The sequence below is a fragment of the Acinonyx jubatus genome, chromosome D2, assembly GCF_027475565.1.
Source record: "Acinonyx jubatus isolate Ajub_Pintada_27869175 chromosome D2, VMU_Ajub_asm_v1.0, whole genome shotgun sequence".
In the NCBI taxonomy this organism is placed as follows: Eukaryota; Metazoa; Chordata; class Mammalia; order Carnivora; family Felidae; genus Acinonyx; species Acinonyx jubatus.
In genome coordinates, this window is record NC_069393.1 from 28,672,957 (window position 1) to 28,698,749 (window position 25,793).

Below are 25,793 nucleotides of genomic sequence, written 5' to 3' on the forward strand. Positions count from 1 at the left end.
GATTGCAGCCTTAGAGTTTAGATAGGACCCCAGGGAGGCATTTAACAAAAATTTCTTGAGCTATTTGTTATTTGCTATGTGCCAAGTCCTGCGCTAAGCACTGGGAATATAAAATGAAAGATAACCCCTTGGAAGGGTGTACAACTTGGTAACTGGTTAGAGTGTGTGAAAAGTGCTTGATGTGGAAATGCTACAGAAGCAGTGTCAGGGGAGCAGCAATACTCCTAATTCTGCCTGGGTCATTACGTGAGGCTTCAAGGAGCTCTGCGAGGTGGGTTTTGAGGGATAGGATAAGTTTGCCAGGCAGACAAGAATAAGAGCAATATAGAGGAAGGAGAGACAGAACAGAAGGGATGACATTCCAGGCAGACCTGTATCTGTTCCAACCATTCCATCCCTTCTATTCACAAAGCCAGACAAAACAAGTTTGTTAGGAGAGACTCACAGGGTAATTAAGTCGGTTTTGAACGAATCTTCAGTGAGGAGGAAGAAAATGTCCAGAAATAATTCAGTCAATTGCTTTTCAAGTGCCTAATAAGTAGAGGTCATCTCGTGTGACACAGAGAAAGATCAGAGTGGAGCAGGTCCCAGCATGTTTCAGGTGAAAATGAAAGGAAAGTAGATCAGGAACATTGCATATGGCTTCAGAGGTGAGAGATAATGGGCTGGAGTTCACAGAGCAAAGCATTCTGTGCTAGAGATCCAGCTTTGGAAGTGTCCTGCGGGTCCTAAAGTGCTTGCAGTGAGTGCCAAGAGAACTCTGAAGAAGAGAGAGAAGATGGTGAAGTATTTTGGCTGGATGTGTAAGAGAAGAACAAGGATGGACTGCATGTGTTACATAATTCCAGGATGGAGGCATTTCAAAATTAAGCGTGGACAGGAAGGAGAACGAAACTGTGTTGTGAATGTAACCTCAGGAGTGGGTCAATGGACTCAGGAATAAATAGGTGTTATAGGAACAAGAAAAAGCAAGAAATACCATTTGTCAAGGAGAGAAATGGAAGTTAAGTTATGGGAGAACAAGATCAGGCAAAGGGGTGACCTAGGCACGATATGCATAAAGACTCTGGGGTGCCTGGATGGCTCAGTTGGTTAGTCCTCCAACTCTCGATCTCAGCTCAGGTCTTAATCTCAGAGTCGTGAGTTCAAACCCCATATTGGGCTCTGTGCTGGGTGTGAATCCTACCTAGGGAAAAAAAATACCCCTAGACAGCAGAGAAGATGGAGCATTGAAGACGAACTGGAGATACTAAGAGAAGGGCTCTTCAAAAACAGTAAAAAAAAAAAAAAAAAAAAAAAGGCTTAAATAAAGTAGCATGGACACTATGGGCTCAAGGGGGAGAAGTTAAAGAACAGTCATATAACAAGGCAAGAAACTTCAGCTAAGGAAGGAAATAGTACTGCGGAGGAAGGGTAGGAAAGGTAAGAAATCTATTGCTTGAAGCCCTTACTTGACAGCCTGAGCTATGGGCAGCTTTGGAGGTGAGGAAAAAATGAAGGCTTAGAACAGGTCCCATGGCAGAAAGAGCCTAAAAATCTCCACAAACACGGATTGTTGAGGAGCAATAAAGACTTCAGGCAGATTTAGGGCCTAAGATTTTGAAGCTGGCTGAGTCTGAGAGAATTCTGCTGCTTGCAAGCAGTAGAGAACAGGGATGAGGGGGATGTAAAGGTCAAGTGAGGGTGCTTCCAGGTTGAGTTTGGGAGAGGTCAAAAGAAGAATTAAATTAGTGGGTTGAAAAGGTTACCAATGAAGTTGCCGGAAGTTGCCGGACAAGACATAAATGTAGCAAATGGCTACAATCTTGTCATAAGAAGTAGGGAAGGAGCTTGCACCAAAACAGGCTCACCTGACCACATGCAGACAGTTCTCCATTGGGGGTTTGGTCCTTTTGGAGTTGTCTATAATACAAAAGATCTTGTTTCTTCATTATAACTAGAATATATCTTCATGCTTTACAATCACTGTGAAGACATGGTAATTCTAGTTCCTTCCAAAACAATTCTGGCAATCCCAATTTTCTTCTCCTTCTTTCTACTACTTTGGTTTCCTTTCTTCTGCCTCCCCCATGGAGGTGTCTTTTGGTTTGCACCTACTATGTGTTCTATGTACCCTGTGTATTCTTTTTTTAAATTTTTTTAAAAAAATTTATTTATTCTTGAGAGACAACGTGAGCAGGGGAGGGACAGAGACAGAGGGAGAAGGAGAGAGAATCCCGGGCAGGCTCCACACTGTCAGCATGGAGCCCTACATGGAGTTCAAACCCACAAATAGTGAGATCATGACCTGAGCCGAAATCAAGAGTGGGATGCTTAACCGAATGAGCCACCCAGGCGCCCCATACCATGTGTATTCTTGACAATTGTTGAATTCAATTTAAAAACTTGAGTAAGAAAAAGATTTTAGTTCTGTGTCTGCCATTAAATTGACCAGTAAATGCCAATTCCTGCAAACTTGCTCAGTGCAAATTCTCGAGTAATTCGCTTGGGTCTTTTTTGCTCTAAGTTTTTCTTGCTCTCTTGAACTCCTGGCAGAATTGACAGCATAGTTCTTTTTCAGTGCTAAGCTACTACTGCAGATTTATCTTGCCCAGCCTCCCCTCCTATCTCCCAGGATCATGCAAATGTGCTGTGCTAGATCACCAAGGGACAATTAGCTCTCCCCTACCTACATTACATCATCTATCTATCTATCTATCCATCCATCCATCCATACCTGAGCTCCATATAGAAAATACTTTGTCTTCTTAGCCATTTATACTACCAGGATTCCTCACCAATACTAGGACAGTGTTGCCAAATTTTGATTTTATTATTTTTTGTTTTATTTTAATTCCAGTATCATTAACATACAGTGTTATATTAGTTTCAGATGTACAATAAAGTGATTCAACAATTTTATACATTATTCAGTGCTATAAGTGTACACTTAATCCCCTTCACCTCTTTTACCCATCCCCCACCCACTTCCCCTCTGGTAATCATCAGTTTGTTCTCTATAGTTCAGAGTCTGTTTCTTGGTTTCTCTCTCTGTCCCTCTTTTTCCCCTTTGCTCATTTGTTTTGTTTCTTAAATTCCACATAAGAGTGAAGTCATATGGTATTTCTATTTCTCTGACTTCTTCCTCTTGGTATTATACTCTCTAGATCCATCTATGTTGCTGCAAGTGGCAAGATTTTGTTCTTTTTTATGGCTGAGTAATATTCCCTGTGTATATGCACGTGTGTGTGTGTGTGAGAGAGAGAGAGAGAGAGAGAGAGAGAGAGACCTCTTCTTTATCCATTCATCTATCAGTGGACACTTAGACTGTTTCCATAATTTGCCTATTGTAAGAATGCTGTAATAACCATAGGGATGCATGTATCTTTTCAAATTCATGTTTCATATTCTTTGGGTAAATATCCAGTGGTGGAATTACTGGATCATATGATAATTTTTTTTTTAATTTTTTGAAGAACCTCCATACTGTTGTCCACAGTAGCTGCACCAGTTTACATTCCCACCAACAGCACAAGAGGCTTCCTTTTTCTCTACATTCTTGCCAACCCTTGTTGTTTCTTGTGTGTTTTGATTTTAGCCATTCTGACAGATGTGAGATGATATCTCATTGTGCTTTTGATTTGCATTTCCCAGATGATGTGCTGTTGAACATCTTTTTCTTTTTTTTTTTTTAAGTAGGCTCCACATTTAACATGGGCTTGACTCAAGACCCTGAGATCAGGAGTCACATGCTCTGGGCACCTGGGTGGCTCAGTGAGTTAAGTGTCCCACTCTTGATTTCACCTCAGGTCATGATCTCATGGTTCGGTTAGTGAGATTAAGCTCCACATTAGGCTCTGCTCTGACAGCGTGGAGACAACTTAGGATTCTCTCTCTCGTCTCTCTGCCCCTTCCCTCCCCCAAAAATAAATAAAATAAAATAATTTTAAATGTAAAAAAAGATGTTTTCAAAAACATTAAAACAAAACAAAAAAAAGTTGTGTGCTCTACCAAATGAACCAGCATCTTTTTATGTGTCTGTTGGCTGTGTATCTTTTTTGGTGAAATGTCTATTCATGAACTTTGCCCATTTATTAGGTGGATTATTTGTTTTTTTGGTGTTGAGTTGTATCAGCTCTTTACATATATTGGATACATACCCCTTTATTGGATATGTCATTTGCAAATATCTTCTTCCACTTAGTAGCTTGTCTTTTAATTCTGTTGTTTTGTTTTTTGTTTTTTGTTTTTTTGCTGTACAGAAGCTTTTTATTTTGATGTAGTCCCAATAGTTTATTATTCCTTTTCTCTTCTTGCCTCAGGAGTCATATCTTAAAAAATGTTGCTATAGCCAATGTCAGAGAAATTACTACCTTTGGTCTCTTCTAGGGTTGTTATGGTTTCAAGACTCACATTAAAATCCTTAATTCATTTTGAGTTTCTTTTCTTTTTTATTTAAAAAAATTTTTTTTAATAATTTTTTTAAAGTTTATTTATTATTGAGAGACAGAGAGACACAGAGCATGAGCAGGGGAGGGGCAGAGAGAGGGGGAAGCACAGAATCTGAAGCAGGCTGCAGGTTCTGAGCTGTCAGCACAGAGCCCAATGTGGGGCTCAAACTCACAAACCAGGAGATCGTGACCTGAGCTGAAGTTAGACGTTTAAACAACTGAGCCACCCAGGCACCCCAATTTTCATGTATGGTCCAGTTTCACTCTTTTACATGTAGCTATCCAGTTTTCCCAACACCGTTTGTTGAAGAGATTGTCTTTTTCCAGTATTGCCAAATTAAAAAACTTTTGAGAATCAAGATTTTTTTTTTTAATGTTTATTTATTTATTTTTGAGACAGAGAGAGACAGAGCATGAACGAGGAGGGGCAGAGAGAGAGGGAGACACAGAATCAGAAGCAGGCTCCAGGCTCTGAGCCATCAGCCCAGAGCCCTACGCGGGACTCCAACTCACGGACCGCAAGATCGTGACCTGAGTTGAAGTCAGATGCTTAACCGACTGAGCCACCCAGGCGCCCCAAGATTATTTTCTTTAGGGTAGAAACTGTGTGTGGGATGCATGTGTATCTGTGTATATGCATGTGTGTTTGAGGAGAGTATATCTATTTTTTTTTTCCCTAGGGCACTGCCTAAGGTAAATTAGTAAGCAGGGCAGCTAAGACGAAATTAGTTATATCTTTAGGAAGTTAAATCAACACAGTTCCAGGACCCACATATGTGTAAATAAATCTCTTTTCTAGAGAGATGATTGGAATAAGACAGGAATTCTTGCTTTGTTATTAAGGAAGAATAAGGTGAGGTAGCTGTAAGGAAAGTGGGAAACTGCTTAAACATTTATTCCTTGATAATGAGTTCTGGAAAGAATTTCACTTCCTTTTCTTCTCCTTGAGTAGACATTTCATATTACTGTCTAGTTCCTCATGTATTGTTCAACCTTTCAGTTTCTATGAAAATATCAAATCAGACCCCTTTTCTTTCTTTTTTTAAATATATATATTTTTAAGTTTATTTAATTTTTGAGAGAGACAGAGACAGCGTGAGCAAGGGATAGGCAGAGAAAGAGGGAGGGAGAGAGAATTCCAAGCAGGATCTGCGCTGTCCGCACAGAGTCTGAGTCAGAGCTTGAACTCATGAAACCATGAGATCATGGCCTGAGCCTAAACCAAGAGTCAGACGCTTAACTGACTGAGCCACCCAGGTGCCCCCAGACACCTTTTGGATAGGATCAGATTGACTGATGTTGTTCAGTGAGATGTTAAGACTCAGATACCAGAGTGGCTGTAAATATCATCTACATGCTGATGTCTCCCAAATTTGTTTTTCCAGAGGAAATCTCTTTTCCAAATTCAAAATTATCCCAGACTTGGCCAATGGGAGTGATCTATACTTTTTTTCTGACAGGCACATAGAGTTTCCAATGTCTTCCTGTTGTGAAACACAGTGAAAACTATTGTATTTCCACAAAAACAATCCCACCTTCAGGACCTTTGCACTTGTTCTTTCCTTACACATAACCCCCCCCCCCCCCCCAGCTCCCTCCCTTATCTTTTTCGGACCGACTCTATGAGCTTACTGCTGTATTTAAAATTGCAGCTTTGGGGCGCCTGGGTGGCTCAGTTGGTTAAGCGGCCGACTTTGGCTCAGGTCACGATCTGGCGGTCCGTGAGTTTGAGCCCTGCGTCGGGCTCTGGGCTGACAGTTCAGAGCCTGGAGCCTGTTTCAGATTCTGTGTCTCTCTCTCTCTGACCCTCCCCTGTTCATGCTCTGTCTCTCTCTGTCTCATAAATAAATAAATGTTAGGGGCACCTGGGTGGCGCAGTCGGTTAAGCGTCCGACTTCAGCCAGGTCACGATCTCGCGGTCCGTGAGTTCCAGCCCCGCGTCGGGCTATGGGCTGATGGCTCAGAGCCTGGAGCGTGTTTCCGATTCTGTGTCTCCCTCTCTCTCTGCCCCTCCCCTGTTCATGCTCTGTCTCTCTCTGTCCCAAAAATAAATAAATAAACGTTGAAAAAAAATTAAAAAAAATAAATAAATGTTAAAATATTTTTTAAATTGCAGCTTTCCTCATCACTTCCTGTCCCCTTGCCTGTTTTTCTCCCACTCCCTCTGACTATGACCATCTGATGCACTATATATATTTTGCTTATTTGACTTCTTCATTTTCGGCCCCAACCCCACTCCATGATGGAATGCAAGCTTCACAAGGACAGAGGTTTCATTTTGCTCACTGCTGCTTCCCTAGATTTAGAACTGTGCCTGGCACATAGTACAGGTTCAACTAACATTTACGGAATGAAAAGAATGAGTGTTACCATGGATATTTTTCTACATCTTTGTGTGATTTTCCCATTTCAATACTTAAAAATTTTTTAATGTTTATTTATTTTGAGAGAAAGAGAAAGAGAGAGAGAGAGAGAGAGAGAGAGGGAGAGAGAGCAAGCTCATGGGGGAGGGGGCAGAAGGAGAGGGAGAGAGAGAAAATCCCAAGCAGGCACCACACTGTCAGTGTAGAGCCCTATGCAGAGCTTGAACTCACAAACCTTGAGATCATGACTCTGAGATCAGAACCATGAGATCATGTCTGTGAGATGAGCCAAAATCAAGAGTCAGACGTTTAACAGACTGAGGCACCCAGGTCCCCATTTCAATAGTTTTTATTTTTATTATTTTGAAAATTTTTTAAGAGATAGAGACAGAGTGCGAGCAGGGTAGAGGCAGAGAGAGAGGGAGACACAGAATACAAAGCAGGCTCCAGGCTCTGAACTGTCACCACAGAGCCCTAAGCAGAGCTTGAACTCATGAATGGCCAGATCATGACCTGAGACAAGGTTGGCTGCTTATAGGACTAAGCCACCCAGGGGCGCCTCAATACTTTTTAAAGATACTCATTTCAGTTAACTGACAAATGCCAGGATATTGCTTCTTCATGATAATCTTTTCCCCTTTGTTCTTCTTTTTCAAATGTTCTTTCTTTTTTGTTCTTTACAGAGATTAAGTTATGAGTCAAACTCTCCCAACATTCTTTTCATCTAAGTCCTAGGAGATTGTTTTTGACAAGGTATTAATAATTAGGTTTTTTTAAACATTGAAAAGAGTCCGTTTTTGAAGATAACATTTATTTTATTTAAAAAAAAATTTTTTTTAACGTTTATTTATTTTTGAGACAGAGAGAGAGAGAGAGAGAGCATGAACAGGGGAGGGTCAGAGAGAGAGGAGACACAGAATCCAAAACAGGCTCCAGGTTCTGAGCTGTCAGCACAGAGCCCGATGCAGGGCTCGAACTCACGGACCGCGAGATCATGACCTGAGCCGAAGTCGGCTGCTTAACCGACTGAGCCACCTGGGCGCCCCTAAGATCTATTTTAAAAGCCACATTTTAAATTTCCTCCAACTAACGTATTTATCTGACTGTAGCACTGAAAACACTGTAGTGTTCATTTGCTCTGCTTGCCAACCCAGAATGTGTGTTCTTCCTGGGCAAGAGGCAATTTTTATTCATCTCTGTATACCTATATCCTGGCTGAAGAATAAATTTGAATGAATCAATCAGTGAGAAATGTTGAAAGTTTAGGAATCTATCTCAAAAGAACAATCTGGTTACGCTTATTAAAGCAAGTATAACAAGAATACAAATTATGTGCAGAATGGGGGTAGAATGGTGTTGAACGCAATGACAGAATGAATCTTTCTCTTCGGTTGAAGTTTGACCTGGGAGGAAAGATAGTTCCATGAACAGCATTTTCCTTACCATGGTGAGCCCATGAAAGATCTGGATTCCCTTGTCTGTGTAATGACTGACTGCTGGAAGAAGCAACAGCCATCAAACATTTAGGGAGAAATTCCAATGCCCCACTGAGTCTTAATTTTGGCGTAATGCCACTTGGTTATTCTTTTTAATGCTGAAAACTTACTTCTTCCGATGCTTTCAATTTTTCATCCATAAAGTGAATATGACCACCCTCAACATATAAGGCCAGATAGCTAACAAAAAATGTTATGACATCTGCAGACATCAAGTGTTGAGTCAAGGAAACACAACTGTCCTCTGGTCTCTCTTTAGTGTTGAGGGCAGTTTACCATTGTCTGCAACCCAGATATTGCTCAGTTGTGTCATCTCTGATCTGACACTCCCTTGATCTATCTATAAACATTCAATTTAGAAACCCTAAAATTTTTCTCTCAGCCCAAGAACTCCTCCGAAAAAAGATAATGACAAGAAAACCTTAACACCTCTCTCCCTATCCAATACTCTCCTTTGACATCACTCACACACACACACACACACACACACACACACACACACACACCCCACACAAAGGTGTTAAGAGAGAGGAGGGCTAAGGGGAGGGGTAAGGGTCGAGAGGGGAGTCCAGCTCCAGTTTGGGGAAATCCAGCTCGCGTTTTGACTCTCGCTCAGCGGTGCAGGGTCCAGCAAAGGCAGAGCCCCTGCTTCACTCCCAGAGGTCTGTCCTGGGGAGACACTACTGCTCCGGGGGGCTGACCTGGCGGGGAGTGGCAGCGCAATCCGCTCCCGCACTGCTTTGTGCGCGCAGCCGCCGGCCCCTCGGCTCCCGGGTCTGCCCCCTGGGACAACCCCCTGCCCCGCCCCAGTCATGCAACTCTACCTGCTTCTCCTCTGTGGACCTTTGGGAAGCTGCCGCCCACCCCAGGGTCTCGGGCCCTGACCCTGCCAGGCAGCCGGTAGGTGTCCGCCCGGGGCCCGCTCGCGCCCCTCGTGCCCGCCGAGACTCTGGGCTCTCAAGTTGTGGGGACCAGCGCGAGTTGGAAAGTTTACCCGAGGGCTGGTGCGGGCTTGGAGCCTGGGGCACGCGCGCTGCCCTCGGAGCCGGCGCCGGCCAGTGGTGAGTTGGGGCTGGGGCAGAGGGCAGGGTTGCAGGGACCCTCACATCGAGGCCGGAAGGGGGTGCGAGAGGCGGTACTCGGCTAGGGCTGGGTGAGGGCCGGAGCTCGGCGTCCGCAGGTCCTCCGGGTCCGCTAGGGTGGGCCCACTCCCCGCGGCGACCCCCTGCCCCGAGCCGCTTGGGGCGCTTTTGTTGCGGGTGGTAAACAATGCTCCCGGCCGGAGGACGCGGCCGCCGGCCCCGGAGGCCCAGCTGCGGCGCTGGACTAGGGGAGCGGGGCGGGGGCGCCGCGGGCTCGGACCCCGGGCGCCGCCGCAAACCGGGCTTGGGGGAGGGCAAGTGTGCCTGCGGGGATCTCTGAAAGTGCCGGAGACTGATGCGCCTCGTAGGAGAGTCGCAGGTCTGGCTCCTTAAGGTGAGAAGGCAGAGTTAGGGCAAGTTGCGGGTGAGGAGCCCGTCCTGGCGCACAATCAAGCGCACCCCCAAACAGAGTTTCTCCCTCCCCCATGCTTGTGTAGGGGACAGATTTCTTTGGGAAACTTTTGGCACTTCCCTCCCTGAGCATTTCGGGGAAGGGACTTCATAGATGAAACTTTAGAGTCTGACCCGAGGTGACCTGGAGTTACAGCGATCCGGGAAGTAGGGAATAGGGAGTAGAATTAGTGTTCTGTCAAAATGGCTTTTGAAAACCTCTTTTGGGCGCCACCGGGTTGCGGAGCGCGCTGGCGTTGCGGTCTGGTCAGTCCCACCCGCAGGGTCCGGGGCGCTGGCCCCCGGGGTGGGAGGTGCGCAGAGCTGGGTGCCTCCGACCAGCGGTGCCGTCCGGGAGGGGCCGAGTCCCGGCCAGGGCCGCAGGCACTTCACGTGTCGTGGAGGGACGGGGCTGGATCTCTCTCCCTCTCCCCCTCTCCTCTCTTCCTCCCTTCCCGGCCCTGCTTCTCACCCACACCCTCAACTGATAGAGCTTCTGGAAGGGCTACTTGCAGTCCGTATAGTTCCACTAAAAGTGGTCAGGAGGTTACCGACCCGCCCCAGCAGCCTTCCACGTGAATGGGGAACCCAAATTGCGCATTTCTGACCCAATAAAAATGAATATATCACCAAGAACAAAAATTGCTTGGATTAGGAGTCTTTCCCCCGCCCCCAACTCGTCATTTTCCCAAATTAACCATTTTGCATAGGTCACCCCTGGGCCACTTCTCCCCGGTTCCACTCTCGGGCACCAAATGAGCTGCACAATACGTAATGGTTATAGCTTATGAAGAGATAAAGGTTAAGTGCTTCGAGACTTAAGCGAGTTAAAGATAAGGTGCACGGTCTAGTGTCCGCCGGGTGCGCTGCGCACCGCACCGGGATGAATTGAAGGGCGGCGCTGTAGGGTAGCAGCCTCAGGTCTGCCCTGAACGAAATGTGCTCACCTTCCCTTCTCCTCCCCCTCCGACGATATGAAGTAAAATAAAGACGATGGTTTCTTAAGGCCCAAGATGCCAAATATATATGCATCTATACTCATGTATTTGGGGCTTGTTAACCAGTTAGGGCAAGAATTATTTAGAGCATATCAGGAACGTATGACTACAATTAAACAAGGGTGGTGCACCAGATAGGTGCATAGATAAGGAGATGCTTGGAGATTAGTCCGTATTATTTCCAAGAACTGAAAGACTTCGGCACCGTGATTTTGGGCGTGTTTCCTGATTTTACCAGTTTTGGGTTACACTTCCCTCCCCAAGTAAGGGATCTTAAATAGGTTGGTTGTCAGCCTCCGACAGTGTTTAAAGCCAGGTTATGATTTCGGTTAAACTTCAGAATCAAGATATTCTGGAGTTATTAGCACACACTGTCCCTTTCTCTTTGCACAGATTAGTAGCTCAGATTTACAACTCTGCGACCATCACTTACCATTATAATGAGAATTAACTATGGCACTCAGCTCTGGTTTTCCAGAATTGATGGGTCTGAGGTTTGGATCACCAGTTTCTGCTCTTTGTTTCTCTTCCCTCTCCAATCTTCTTTATCTGGTTTGTCCATCCCCTCCCCCACTCTCTCTTTGCATCTATTTTTCTTTCCCTGCACAATTAAATTTCTTTTTTCTCTCCCCTAGGTCTTTTTACCTTTAGGCTTCAGAGTTTTGATCCCAGTTATCTTTTTTACATTCTAGCTTTATTACTACAAAAGTCTTCCCCTTAGTTTTTCGCCCACTCCCCCTTCCCCTTTAGACATTTTCTTCCTTCTTATGCTTTTTACTATTCCCAGTGTGTTTTATACTTTTCTTGTTTTTGGAAGAATCCTTCCATCTCCATTTTAACTTCTCCCTTCCCTTTTCTGTGGCTCTCTTAGGCCTTTTTTTTCTTGCTCTCTGCAGGGCAGCAGGGGTGTTTTACATATGGAAGGAGCCTTTGACTAAATCTGCTGGCATTCTAGTGAGTTTCCTTGAACAGCCTTTCCTTGTGCAGAGGGCTCTCACACTTCCTGTGGTAGAAGACTATCTAGGAACTGCAAGCCGCCCGCCCACCTCCTCTTCCTTTAGATGTAGAACTTAGTTGCTGGAGGAAACTAAGTCAGGTGGTGCCTTTTAAAAGAAATGTTGTAAGTCTTGTATTTCTCAGTCAAGTGCAGTAGCCTTTACATTCTAAGGAGCTGAATGGAGTGACTCTGAAATCAGAGCTTCTTTTGCCTCCAGCCATATGAATGCAAATACTCACCACTTTTTTGGCCACTGCTGGTAGTGGGAAGGGTTGCAATATAATTTTAAATTGACATGCGGGCTGGATGGTTACATCAGTTCAGCCACTTCCTGCCCAAGGGACTTTGGGAGATCCAGGAGAAGGAGGAGGGATGGAGGTGGGAGAGAATTTTCTGACATGGTGCTGTTGTCAATATTGTCCTTTACAGACAACTGACATAGTTCATGAAGTCACTTTTTTATTTTCTAGACCAGGGAATTACTTCAGTAATTATAAAAAAGGCCCTCTGTAGGGAAAGATTGAGTACTTAGTAAGCTCAAATAATATTGAGGAAAATACCTGATCCTATTTGCTCACCAGTTTGGTTAGGTTAAGTTTAAGTTATTTGTGAATAATTAGTCAATCCTTAGACAGTCAAATATTTATTGCCTGCTCCTGCCACCTCTTCCCTCTGTCTTTAACCTTATACTCTCTACTTTAGGTTGGCATCATGTCTTTTCATGTTTCAAATTATGTGTTGGCCTCTTGAATCTCCTACTGCTCTAGTCCTCTACATCAGAAGGATATTTTAGTAAAAAGAATTTTTATTTGTGGTGGCCTGTGGTGAAAAGATTTGTTAACTAATGTTTTATATCTCACAATTGTTGGGAGTTTTGTTTGCTTGTTTCATTTTGTTTTCTCTTCCAGGAAAATAAGAACCCACAGAATAGTATCAATTGCAAATAATTAGGACCTATGATCTGTATTTAATAACAGAGACACTATTCTCTTATTTTCTGCTCTGATCGTGTTATCCTATATCTATCTCTGTAGCACTCAGAACTCTTCAGTATATTCTAGGGTAGAATAAAATTGATTTTGAGAAATATTGAAACGTCAATTTTCATCAGAAATGAAAAATGTAAGTGGAATTACTTTTTGGTTGTAAATATACCTTTTTGTAGGACTTAAGTACTCTATAATAAATAAAAGTAACAAAAAAGGGGGAAATGGAGCATTTAATAATGTGTACAGGTTAACAAGGAAAATAATTTTCAGGAGATCTGTGGGGATAACTTCATATTTAAATAGGAACCTATTTAATAGAATGGACTGCATTGTTTTTTCCCCCCACAATTTCAAAAAAAGCTTGTTGCCTCTCCTCCCAGAGTTCAGCCCTGGGGATAACTTAGTTTATCACAAAAGAAGGTCACATTTCATCATTGGAGCCTTGGGTGATAAAATTAGGATCTTGTGGGAGCCCTTATTTTGTTTCTGATTGTCTATTTCTTTGGCTGGGTGGTACCCAGTGGTTTCTCCCCTGCAGTTGGGTTTTTCAGGGGTCATTGGCCTCTTTCACGATCTCATAAAAAGGCTGTTACCATTTAAAGAGACCACATCTTCCCAATCCATGTTGCTCATACCTTTTCCATTTCCTTGGCAGGCTCTTTTTCAGGAGATAAGGTTTGAATGGTAAACATTATCTTAATTACAAGGCTGAATTTCTAAAGCACTTTAATTTAAAAATATAAAAGAATATATGAGGCTGAGATCAATTTATAAACTACTTTCAAAGGCAGATCCCATGACACCTTCTGGTATATCCAGATTACTTGCCTACATAACGTGAATTTTAATTTTCGTGGCCTATTGCAATACCTAGATTATATGCTCCTAATAATTTTTTAGAAATGCAATCTTGATACAAGAGATAAAGCAAGCTTATACTGATATTGTTGAATTTCTAAAGAATGGAAAGGACTGCTTTTTGCTATCTGAAAAAACATCCTTATAAAGACTGCTGACTTTCTGGAGATTAGAATTGGAATGTCTTTTGTTTTCTAAAAATACTGGTACAAAAAGCAATGGTCTTTGGAGAAAATATCTAACAGTTTTTCACAGCCAAAAAATTAGTGCAAGCCAAAAACCTTTTTTTTTTTTAAAGGGGGAAAGCAGTAAGTTTAGATACCAAGAACTCCAGCATTCTCCAGTCTAGTGTTTGTATTTAGCACACATTTATCAAACTTATTTTTCTTGTAGTTAATGTTATCACTGCCCATTTAAAAAGTCTGTCTTGAGGTGGGGACGGGGCACTTGCCTGAGTGGCTCAGTTGGCCATCCTTAGCTGAGGTCATGATCTCTCAGTTTGTGAGTTCAAGCCCCAAGCCCCTCATGGACTCTGCACTGATGGCTTTGAGACTGCATTGGACTCTCTGTCTTCCTCTCTCTCTCTCTCTCTCCCGCTCATGCTCACTCAATATCTGTCTCTCAAAAATAAATTAAATAAACATTAAAAAATAAAATAATTAAAAAGTCTGTCTTGGGGGAAAAATTAAGTAAAAAATCAAAAATCTGTCTTGGGGTGCCTGGCTGGCTCAGTTGGTGGAGCTTCTGACTCTTGATCTCAAGGTTGTGAGTTTGAGCCCCACACTGGGTGTAGAGATTTCTTAAAAATAAAATCTTAAAAAAAATAAGAAACAAAAAGGCTATCATTATTTCTTTTTAAAGTTTACTTATTTATTTTGAGAGATAGAGAGCGCAGGAGGGGCACAGAGAGAAAAATATCTTAATTTTTTTTTTAATGTTTATTAATTTTTGAAACAGAGAGAGACAGAGCATGAATGGGGGAGGGTCAGAGAGAGAGGGAGACCCAGAATCTGAAGCAGGCTCCAGGCTCTGAGCTGTCAGCACAGAGCCCGACATGGGGCTCAAACCCACAAACCATGAGATCATGACCTGAGCCAAAGTCGGACGCTTAACCAACTGAGCCACCCAGGCGCCCCGAGAAAAATCCTAAAGGCACAATGCTTTGACTTTAACTCAATGAGTGCTCTGGGGTCTTTTATTGCAGTGTGTAGCTTACTATGTGTTAGGTGATAACAGAAACAGAAGAACTAAATCTTGTTTTGCAGTGTATGGCAGACTGGGTTAAACTGATTCCATAATGATAACCATTTAGCTTATCTCTCTTTTTTTGTTTTTTGGAGTTATAAGCAGCCTTTATTTTTTTAAGTTCCCATTTATTATTAAACACCTAAGTATATGCCAGCACTATGCTAAGTGTTTATACAACTCATCTCATTTTATTCTCATGGTAACCCAGTGAGGTCAGTACTATTATGCTTCCTATTCTATTACACATGAGGAAACTGAGGTATAGAGAGACTGAAGAATTTATCAGAATCACATGGCTAGTAATGTTTCTGAGCTGGAAACTGAACCCAAGTCTGCCTATTTCCAAAGTCCTTCCCCTACCTTCCCCGCTCCCTCCTCAACCTCACATAAGCTTTTCCTGTAGGAGCCCAATGATACCTCAAAACGACCTCAGTTCAGATGTAGAAACCTTGATTCAGTTAAATAGGATGTGGAAGGAACTAGCAGGTGATCACAAATTCAAACTCGCAGCTTTCTGATGGGGCACATCTCCTCTCTAGCCACTAAACCCACCAGTGTGTCCCAGGATTACCTGGATCAGATCAGTGCAACAAAAACAAATGCACAGCTTGAGAATGATAGAGGGCTGTCAAGTTTTTACTTGGCCAAGTAATAACATTATAAAATAAATCTATCCCTACCTTTTCAAAAAAATAAAGGACTTTTACTTTTCTAAAAGAAAGGACATTTTAATGAGAGAAAACAGGGAGGCATTTCAGAGTAAGGAAGAGTTGTCTAAAATGAATAAATTCAACTTTATGGAAAAACTTTATACTGCCCTTTTTGCCCCTGATTTTGCCACAGACTGTTGATCACTTGGTTGCAGACCAAGTTTTTGGTAACTATTCTCCTACAACATATTTTCTTACAAATCCAACAACATGTTAACTGTTAAAGAATCCTCACCAACCCAGCTGTCCCACTCTTGATTCTGTGATCTTTAGGGAATAGACTGATACATCTTGTATGGTGAGCTTCATTCTTGCTCATAGTTTGGTCTTATTTTGGGTTAGGGTAAGCAATCAAAGGAGACCAAAAGACAGTGGTAGCTCTTAGTCCCCTTTCATTTTCTCCTTTTTCTTGCTTACCTTTCAAATAATAGTTGCTTGCCTAGTATGCTTTACTGTTCTAATTATCTCATTTTCTCTTTATTTCCAATTTCCTTGCCTAGGCATTCATCATGAGACTTTTGGGATCCTTGGTAGAAGGGATTTAGAACCAGCAGTCTTTGGATTAAGTCGGGTGAAAGAGAAAAGAGGGACCTCATTTCTGGGTGTGGGCAGTGCCCACCACAATGCCTTCCTTATACATAGTAGGTACTCAACAGATATTTGTTGGACCCGTGAGTCTTATCTGTAACCTAATCTGTCAATACTAACTCCTAAGATTTTATGCCATTTTTGTGTGCATGTGTAAAGCTTAAAATTTGTAGATTATTAATTGGAATGTGGTATTAATATTACTAGATCTCCAAGTAGAGTTTCTTGAATTATATAAACTTCTCTGGTTTTACCAGATGATACCTCATCTTGTGTGGTGATATGCTGAGGAAAGATTAACAGATAATTTTTTAAGTATCCAAAATTTGTAAAGATTGGGATTTGATCTTTAAACTACATGTACCTACAACAATTGTGGTTTCTAATGTAGAATAACCCACATGCTTACCCTGTTCGTAGAACTTCATCAGCTAAATCATTTGTCACAGTAATTAAAGGAGCTTTATTTGTGAATCTGGGGTTTAAAGGATATGTTAGTATCTTCTGTGTTTATTATATTTTTCTTTTGCAGTAAACGTTCTCATTCCCAATTTTGATTAATAATTGTTAGTATTTTATTTCGAATGGGAGAATACATAGGAAAAAGACTCACTTCCAATGTTTTTTTTTTGTTATTTCAGACCAAAATTTTGTGGGCTGAACTCAACCATGGTACATTCAGATTCTCCTCAGAGGCGAGACTTTCCAAAGGACCAATGACTCTGTTCCCTGTGCCCTTTCATTTATTCCTACTCTGTAGCTATGTCTCGATCCCGCCATGCAAGGCCTTCCAGACTAATCAGGAGGGAAGATCTAAACAGAAAGAAAAGCAGCCAACTGAAGAAGACATCTAAGCTAGCCAATAAAAATGTGGCATCAGTCAAGACTGTGAGCCCTGGAAAAGGAGTAAAGCAATTAATTCAAGAAAGAGATGTTAAGAAAAAAATAGAACCCAAAACACCTATGCCAGTCAGAAGCCTTCTGACAAGAGCTGGAGCGGCACGAATGAATTTGGATAGGACTGAGGTTCTTTTTCAGAACCCAGAATCCTTAACTTGCAATGGGTTTACAATGGCTCTCCGAAGTACCTCTCTTAGCAGACGACTCTCCCAACCTCCAGTGATCATAGCCAAACCTAAGAAAATTCCACCTGCTAAGCATTTAGAAAAGCAACATGAATGTGATTGTAATGTAGTTACTGACAAAGGAGTGAAACACTCAGAAAATGATTCAATTCCAACCCAAGTTCCCCTAATTGCTCCTGATACAGAGAATCTAATTGGTGTACAAAATGCATCTTTAATTGAAGGTGAGAGCCAAGAGACAACCCAGTCTTGGTCCCAAAAGGTGGAGGATACCAAAATAAATATCTCCACTCACAGTGGTCCTGCAGTAGAGATCCCTTCTGGGTCATTGGAAGGGACACATGGTGGTGAAGGACTATTCTCTAAAGAGACATTGACTGATACAAGTGATTCCCCTAGAATGTTTGCTCAGGACACTCTGTGTGCTCCTTTGCTCCAAAGAGCAGCCCTCAAGGTTACTTACGAAGGAAACTCCAGCATTCAGTTAGAAGATTTGGGTTCACGAGTAGAATCTCTTAAGCTATCTGATTCTTACCTGGATCCTATCAAAAGTGAACATGATTGCTACCCCACCTCCAGCTTTAATAAGGTTATACCTGAATTGGACCTTAGAAACTGTTTGTCCATTGGTGGGTCAATATATCCTACCTCATTAATAAAACTCCTCTTGGCAAGCTCTGAACAAGAAACGCTTGGTGCTAAACCAGATAATCAAGAGGTACTCAAAGCTACCCCAGATCAACAGGCAATTCCTGATACCACCCCTGTCCTAGGACAGGCTTTTAGTGCTGTCCCACATCAATGGGAAGTTCCTGGTGCTAACCCAGTACACAGAGAGGCTCTGGATGAGACTCCAGCCCCACCAGAGATTCCTGGTGCTATTCCAGTCCAAGGAGAGGTCTTTGGTGCTATCCTAGACCAACAAATCCTTGGGATGGGTGGCGGTACTGCCTCAGACCCACCTATCTTTGTTCCTGCTCCGCTAAACCCAATTGCTACCTATAGTGTTCTCCCAGAATGGCCTGAGCCCCAGAGCACTGTTTCATATGGGCTTGAGGTCCAGGGAGCAATGCAGATTTTGCCTTTGGGCTCAGGTCACACTCCTCAGCCATCATTAAACTCTGAGATAAGTTCGGTACCTCCTGTGATGACTATTAGCAATATAGAAAATCAGAAGCAGGTTCATATAAGCTTTCTGCCAGCTAACACTCAGGCATTCACCTTAGCCCCTGAGAGAGGACTCTTCCATGCTTCACAGGGCATTACCCAACTCTCCCAGGCTGGTCCCAGCAAATTGGAAGGAGGGAGCTCCCAGATCAGCGTGACCAGCATGGTTGACATCAATACCACAGTGGTATCTAGGCCAGGTTCAATTGCCAGGGCCTCCCCTTCCTCCTATACAACTTTGCTACCTACTTTGGAAAAGAAGAAACGAAAGCGGTGTGGGGTGTGTGGGCCCTGCCAGCAAAAGACCAATTGTGGTGAATGTACTTACTGTAAGAACAGAAAGAATAGCCATCAGATCTGTAAGAAGAGGAAATGTGAGGAACTGAAAAAGAAACCATCCGTCATTGTGCCTTCAGAGGTAAGTAAACGTCCCAGGGGCTGGGAGACGCCTGTAAGACTTCCATAGAGTGATTTGTGCAGAACACTTTACTTTGATAAAATGTTATATTATCTATAAGAATGCATGGATCTACCTGAAATATGTCTTGTGCAGTGATACATTAGCTTATTTTTAGAATTTGTCTCACAAAACTAGAACATAAAATTTTACATTAAAGGATTTGATGAGACAGAGCAGTGACATGAAACATGGTTTTGCAAAGATTTCCACTTTGCCTTATTTTGGCTAGTTGTGTGTCTTTTTTTGGAAGTTACAGGTTTAACTTAAATTTAAATTAACAGTGGAACATTCATTAACTCCCTTGCAGCTTGAGGAACCAGAGGAGTTAAACTTCTTTTCTTTTGAAAGAATAAAATGGTCGGTATCGTTAATTTTGAAAATTTGCCTTGAAGGCGAAACAACAATAAAGCTTTCATCGCACCTTTTGGTAGGTGATTTCCACTTGCTCTACATATCTCATGTGGTTAGGATTAAATGGTCATCAGAAGTTAAAGAGAATTTGTAAACTCTAAAGTGGTACATAAACCTTAGTTCTCATTATTACAGTTGATGAACCTAAGGCACTAAAAGTATTGGTTGACTTAGACTTTTTATGGAACTTGGTTAATACTTAAACTTGCTTTTCAGACCTTTAAAACACATGCCAACTTGGTGTTTTATGATTTTTAGATCACTCACTTGAAGTTATGCTTATTTTGTGTCTGCTGTGAATAAAGGTATAGTAGAAGAGATTAATTTTAAAGTATTGTGAGCTTAAATTTAAGTTAGTCTTTTCTATTTCATTCTTATCTATCCAAAATGCTGACTTTCTATTTGACCCATTGCAAACAAGAGATCAGACATTTAACCAATCATATATTGATGGGCATTTAAGGTGTTTCTTTAAATTAAAAAAATTTTTTTAAATTAATTAATTAATATTTTAATTTACATCCAACTTAGTTAGCATATAGCGCAACAATGATTTCAGGAGTAGATTCCAATGATTCGTCCCCCATGTATAACACCCAGTGCTCATCCCAACAAGTATCTTCCTTAATGTCCCTTACCCATTTAGCCCACTCCCCCTCCAACAACCCTCTGTTTGTTCTCTATATTTAAGAGTCTCTTATGTTTTGTCCCCTTCCTTGTTTGCATATTATTTTTGCTTTCCTTAAAAATTTTTAATGTTTATTTATTTATTTTGAGATAGAGAGCGAGAGTGAGCAGGGGAGAGGCAGAGAGAGAGAGGGAGAGAGAGAATCCCAAGCAGACTCCACAGTCTATGCAAAGCCCGATGTGGGGCTTGTGAATCCATGAACCATGAAATCATGACCTGAGCCAAAATCAAGAGTTGGACGCTTAACCGACTGAGCCACCCAGGCACCCCTAAGGTGTTTCTAAAATACTCTGTTATTCCAAGGGCACCTGGGTGGCTCAGTCAGTTAAGCATCCTAGTTCAGCTCAGGTCGGGCTCTGTGCTGACTGCTCAGAGCCTGGAGCCTGCTTTAGGTTCTGTGTCTCCCTCTCTCTGCCCCTCTCCCGCTCACACTCTGTCTCTCAAAACTGAATAAACGTTACAAAAATTTTTTAAATAAATAAAATACTCTGTTATTCCAAACCTTACTGCAATGAGTAATTTTTACTCAAGTCGCTTCACAAATGTGGGAGTGGCCAGCAACCTGATGGTTTACAAACGTACATGGACAATACCTAGCAGCAGCAGTATCTTACAGCAGAGACCTCCCTCGTAAGTTCCTGATTTGTAAGATTGCCAAATGGCATCATTGCCGAAGGTACTCACTCTGTCCCTGATAGGTGTAAGTGAATTTGTTTTCTTTTTTCCTAGACCTGCTCCTCTTTTGTCATTACATATTTGGCTTAATGGCTTACTGTCTGCATTGTCACCCCAAATGGAAAATTCAGTCATCATTGATCCCTTCCTCTCCCTCCTCTAGATTTCTTGTTTATGAGATCTGAGCACTCCTTCCTCTCCATTTTCTTAGCCACTTCTTTAGACGATGCCTTTATCCCTTATTGGGACAATTTCAGTGTTCTCTCTCTCACAGCAAGTATTTACTGCACTTCAACTCTGGGTTGTGCACTGGGGATATAGTTGTAAGTGTACTGGCTAGCAGAGAAGTCAGGATGTTGAACAACCTCTCCTTAAATACAGTCTGAGTTTTCTTTCTAAATCCCTGATGATTCTCTTACCTAAATACATTTAGTGCTCTTCTGTATGTGTGATATATCTCACTCAAAACAAAACAAAAATAGAGCAAAGCTTTTGGTGCCTGCCAAGTATAGGTGAAGCCTAGTTTCTTAGCATGAAATACAAGATCTTCAAGATCTTGACACAGCTGACCTCTGTCTTGTTTGTTGTCACTGCTTCTCATATTAATCTTGAAGTTTCAGTAGTATCCAGCTACTTGTATTTCCCCAAGCTCACCATGTGTGTTCCAACTTCAGTGTCCATGTTTATGGTACACATTCTTCCTTTCCCTATCTGACAAGACTCCACCCATTCACTCACCCCTCACTGTGCCACAACTATTTGTGTGTGTTCCCCAGGTTGTTTTTCTAGTGCCTGCCTAGACTTGGCATGGTGATATGTGCTAAATAAGTTAAATGATAAGACAATATAAAGCAGGGACACCTGGGTGACTCAGTTGATTAAGCATCTGACTCTTGATTTTGGCTCAGGTCATGATCTCATGGTTTGTGGGTTCCAGCCCTGAGTCAGGCTTGCATTGGTCTCTGCTGATAGCACAGAGATTCTCTGTCTCCCCCTCTCTCTTCCCCTCCTTCACCCACGCACTCTCTCTCTCAAAAATAAATAAACTTAAAAAAGAGGGGAGGGTGCCTGGGTGGCTCAGTCGGTTAAGCGTCCAACTTCAGCTCAGGTCATGATCTCGCAGTTCGTGAGTTTGAGCCCCACGTCGGGCTCTGTGCTGACAGCTCAGAGCCTGGAGTTTGCTTCCGATTCTGTGTCTCCCTCTCTCTCTGCCCCTTCCCCTCTCATACTCTGTCTCTCTCTGTCTCTCAAAAATGAGTAAACATTAAAAAAAATTTTTTTTTTAAAAGAGAGAGTATAAAGTATATAATTTGATAGCTATGACATAATGTATACACTGTGCAACTATTAGCACAAAAGCCATCACCTCCAAAAATTCCTTTGTGCCCCTTTGTAGTCCCTACCCCCTCCCTGCACCCTTTCTGTTTAGGCAAATAGTATCTTTTGTCACTATAGATTTTTTATTTTCTAGAATTTGATATAAATAGAATCATACAATACATACTCTTTTTTCGGGGGGTGTCATAGGACAGTTCCTCAGGATTCATCCTTTATGATACTTTTACAAAGTGCAGATCACTTATTTTGTAATTTGAGTCTGTTTAATGTTTCCTCATGATGAGGTTTGGGTTATACATTTTTGTAGGAATGTCTTCTTATCAGGTGGGACATGATGTCAGTTTGTCCTACTATTATGATCTTATTTTTTTTTAAGATTTATTTATTTTGAGAGACAGACTGAGGTAGAGCATGAGCAGGGGAAGGGCAGAGAGAGAAAGAGAGAGAGAGAGAGAGAGAGAGAGAGAGAGAGAGAGAGAGAGGATTCAAAGCAGGCTCTGCACTGACAGCAGAGACCCTGATGCAGGGCTTAGTAGACTCATGAACCCTGAGATCAAGACCTGAGCTGAAGTTGGACGCTTAACCTACTGAGCCACCCAGGCACTCCTATGATCTTAATTTTGATCTCTTGCTTAAGGTAATATCTTCCAGAATTCTCCATTGTAAAGTCAGTAGTTTTCACTTTATATACTTAATGAATATCTTATAGGGAGACTGAGACTTTGTAAATATCCTGCTATCCCTCAAACTTTTACCCCCTAGTTTTACATTTATTAGTGAGTTTTGCCTGATGGCTGCCAAATAGTGATTCTGTTTCCATCATTTCTTCTAAATCTATTAGCGAGCTTAGCTTTCGACTCTAAGAGATTTTCCTCCTTTTTTTCAAGATTTTTATTTTTAAGTAATCTCTATACTTACCTTGGGGCTCAAGCTTAGAATCCTGAGATCAAGAGTCTCATGCTCTACTGATGGAGCCAGCCAGGTTCCCCCATTTTGTTTGTATTCTTTAAAACCACATTTAAAAAAAATGTTAATTTATTTTCATAGAGAGAGGGTGCACACAGGGAAGGGGTAGAGAGAGGGAGAGAGAGAATGCCACGTAGGCTCGGCGCTGTCATTGCAGAGTCTGACAGAGGGCTGGATGCCCTGATCGGTGAGATCATGATGTGAGCCGAAATCAGAGTCCAACACTCAACCAACTGAGCCACCCAGACACCCCTGATGATATTCTATTTCACATTTCCCCCTCTACTTGATATTCATATTTTTTGCTCTCTCTTGCTCTTCCCCTCCTCCAAAAGGTCGCTTTTATCACTGACAAAGCTGATCCTGAAGAATGTATTATGTTGTCCTTACTCTGGCAGTAGATAGATCTGCCCATCCAAAAGTGCTGGAGAGGCAGAGGAGAACATAGGGAACACTTCTCTGAGGGAAGTTCATTCCGAGGGAACAAACAACAATTGTAAACTCTTGTTTCTGGTTTCTTTGCTTAATATTCAGTAATGTTGCTTACAGTTATTCATTTTTATTGCAGTGTGGTGTTCCATTGTATGTTTATATCACAATACATTCATCCATTCTACTCTTTTTTTTTTTTATGATATTAGCAAGTGTCTGTTTTTTAAAAAAATTTTTTTAATGTTTTTATTTATTTTTGAGACAGAGAGAGACAGAGCATGAACAGGGGAGGGTCAGAGAGAGGGAGACACAGACTCGAAGCAGGCTCCAGGCTCCATGCTGTCAGCACAGAGCCCAGCACAGAGCCCGACATGGGGCTTGAACTCACGGACCGAAGTCGGATGCTCAACCGACTGAGCCACCCAGGCGCCCCTCATCCATTCTACTCTTAATGAACAGTACTGCTACTGTGCACATTATCATGAATGTCTTTTGGTGAATATATGTGTGTGTTCTATTGTATATTCCTAGGAATGGAATTGCTGGGTCATAGACTATGCAGATGTTTAGCTTTCATTATTACTCAACAGCTGTGGTTGTTCAATTAAGACTCTTCATCAGTCATGTATGAGAGTTCTACTTGCTCCACATCCTTGTCAACATTTGCTATTTTCTGTCTTCTTTAATCACTTTGTTGGATGTGTAGTGGTACCACTACATAGTATTTTCTTGATAACTAATGAAATTGAGCTACTTTTTAGTTGCTTCTTAGCCATTTAGATAGTCTTTGTCCATCTTTAAATTGGTTTTTCTGCCTTTTCATTATTGGTTTATAAGAGTTTATTATGCCTTTTTAAAGTTTATTTAAGAGTTTATTATGTTGAAAAAAAATTTTTTAAGTTTATTCATTTATTTTGAAAGAGAGAGTGTGCACAAAAGTGGGGGAGGGGCAGAGAGAAGGAGAGACAGAGTCCCAAGCAGGCTCTGCACCATGAGTGCAGAGCCCCTTGGGGGGCTCAAATTCATGAACGATGAGATCATGACCTGAGCAGAGATCAAGAGTTGGAGGATTTAATCTACTGTGCCACCCAGGCACCCCCATTATGTTTTATTGAGAAAAAAAATTTTTTTTTAATTTTTGAAATATTTTTATTTTTAGGAGAGTGCAATCAGGGGAGGTGCAGAGAGAGAACAGAGGCTCTGAAGCAGGCTCTGCACTGACAGACTGACAGCAGTCAGCCCGATGTGGGGCTCGAATTCACAAACAAACTGAGATCGTATCAGACGCTCAACCCACTGAGCCACCCAGGCACCCCTATCATGCTTTTTTTTTTTTTTTAATTTTTTTTAATGTTTATTTATTTTTGAGACAGAGAGAGACAGAGCATGAATGGGGCAGGGGCAGAGAGAGAGGAAGACACAGAATCGGAAGCAGGCTCCAGGCTCTGAGCCATCAGCCCAGAGCCTGACGCGGGGCTCGAACTCACGAACCGTGAGATGGTGACCTGAGCTGAATTCGGACACTCAACCGACTGAGCCACCCAGGCGCCCCCCCCCCCCATCATGCTTTTTAATGAATGGAAAATTTTAACTTCAATGTTCAACTTAACAATGCTTTCTTTCCTTTATGTCCTGTTTAAGAAAATTTTGTCTATTTGGGGCTCCTGGGTGGCTCAGTCGGTTAAGCATCTGTCTCTTGATTTTGGCTCAGGAAATGAACTCATAGTTTGTGCATTCGAGCCCCACCTCAGTCTCAGTGCTAACAGCGCGGAGCCTGCTTGGGATTCTCTCTCCCTTTCTGCCCCTCCCCTCCTCAAAAATAAATAAATAAATTTTAAAAAGTCACTTTTTTAAACTTTTCACATTTAGATGTAAAGTATATCGGGAATTGACTTCTGCGTGTGGTATAAGGAGTCAAGATGGATAATTATTTTTTTTAAGTTATTCTTTAAAAATTTTTTTTTAATGTTTGTTTATTTTTGAGAGAGAGAGAGAGTGTGTGAGTGTGCCTGAGCACTGGTAGGAGGGGCAGAGAGAGAGGGAGACAGAGAATCCTAAGCAGGCTCCAGGCTCTGAGCTGTCAGCACAGAGCCTGATACAGGGTTTGAACTCTTGAACTTGGAGATCATGACCTGAGCTGAAGTCAGATGCTTAATCGACTGAGCCACCCAGGCACCCTGATAATTTTTTTTTTAATGTTTATTTATTGTGATGAAGAGAGAGGGAGAGAGAGAATCTCAAGCAGTCTCCACCCTAGCAGTGTAGGACCTGATGTTGGGGTCTATCTCATGAACCCATGAGATCATTACCTGAGCCGAAATCAAGAGTCTACGTTTAACCAACTGAGGCACCCAAGTTCCCT

General features: G+C 42.1%; 2 protein-coding genes across 6 annotated transcripts in view; one reads left to right on the plus strand and one right to left on the minus strand.

The window, feature by feature from the left end:
• The first annotated feature begins 8,851 nt into the window (after positions 1 to 8,851).
• Positions 8,852 to 25,793, plus strand: part of TET1 (tet methylcytosine dioxygenase 1) — a 134,511-nt gene continuing 117,569 nt past the window's right edge. For 2 of the 5 annotated variants that reach the window (XM_027062146.2, XM_053206880.1), the window contains exons 1-2: positions 8,853 to 9,350; positions 16,851 to 18,879. In XM_027062146.2, the coding sequence (XP_026917947.1) occupies positions 16,972 to 18,879 (1,908 nt within the window). In that variant the 5' untranslated portion in view covers positions 8,853 to 9,350; positions 16,851 to 16,971. Of the gene's footprint in view, positions 9,351 to 16,121; positions 16,263 to 16,850; positions 18,880 to 25,793 lie in introns of all 5 variants that reach the window. The other 3 variants (XM_027062145.2, XM_053206879.1, XM_027062147.2) reach the window with 3 other exon arrangements.
• Positions 8,970 to 10,422, minus strand: LOC113600293 (translation initiation factor IF-2-like). Its single transcript, XM_027063056.2, has 2 exons — positions 10,373 to 10,422; positions 8,970 to 9,759 (listed from the first exon to the last, which is right to left on the minus strand). Exons 1-2 carry the CDS (start codon positions 10,420 to 10,422, stop codon positions 8,970 to 8,972), a joined length of 840 nt encoding a protein of 279 aa, XP_026918857.2.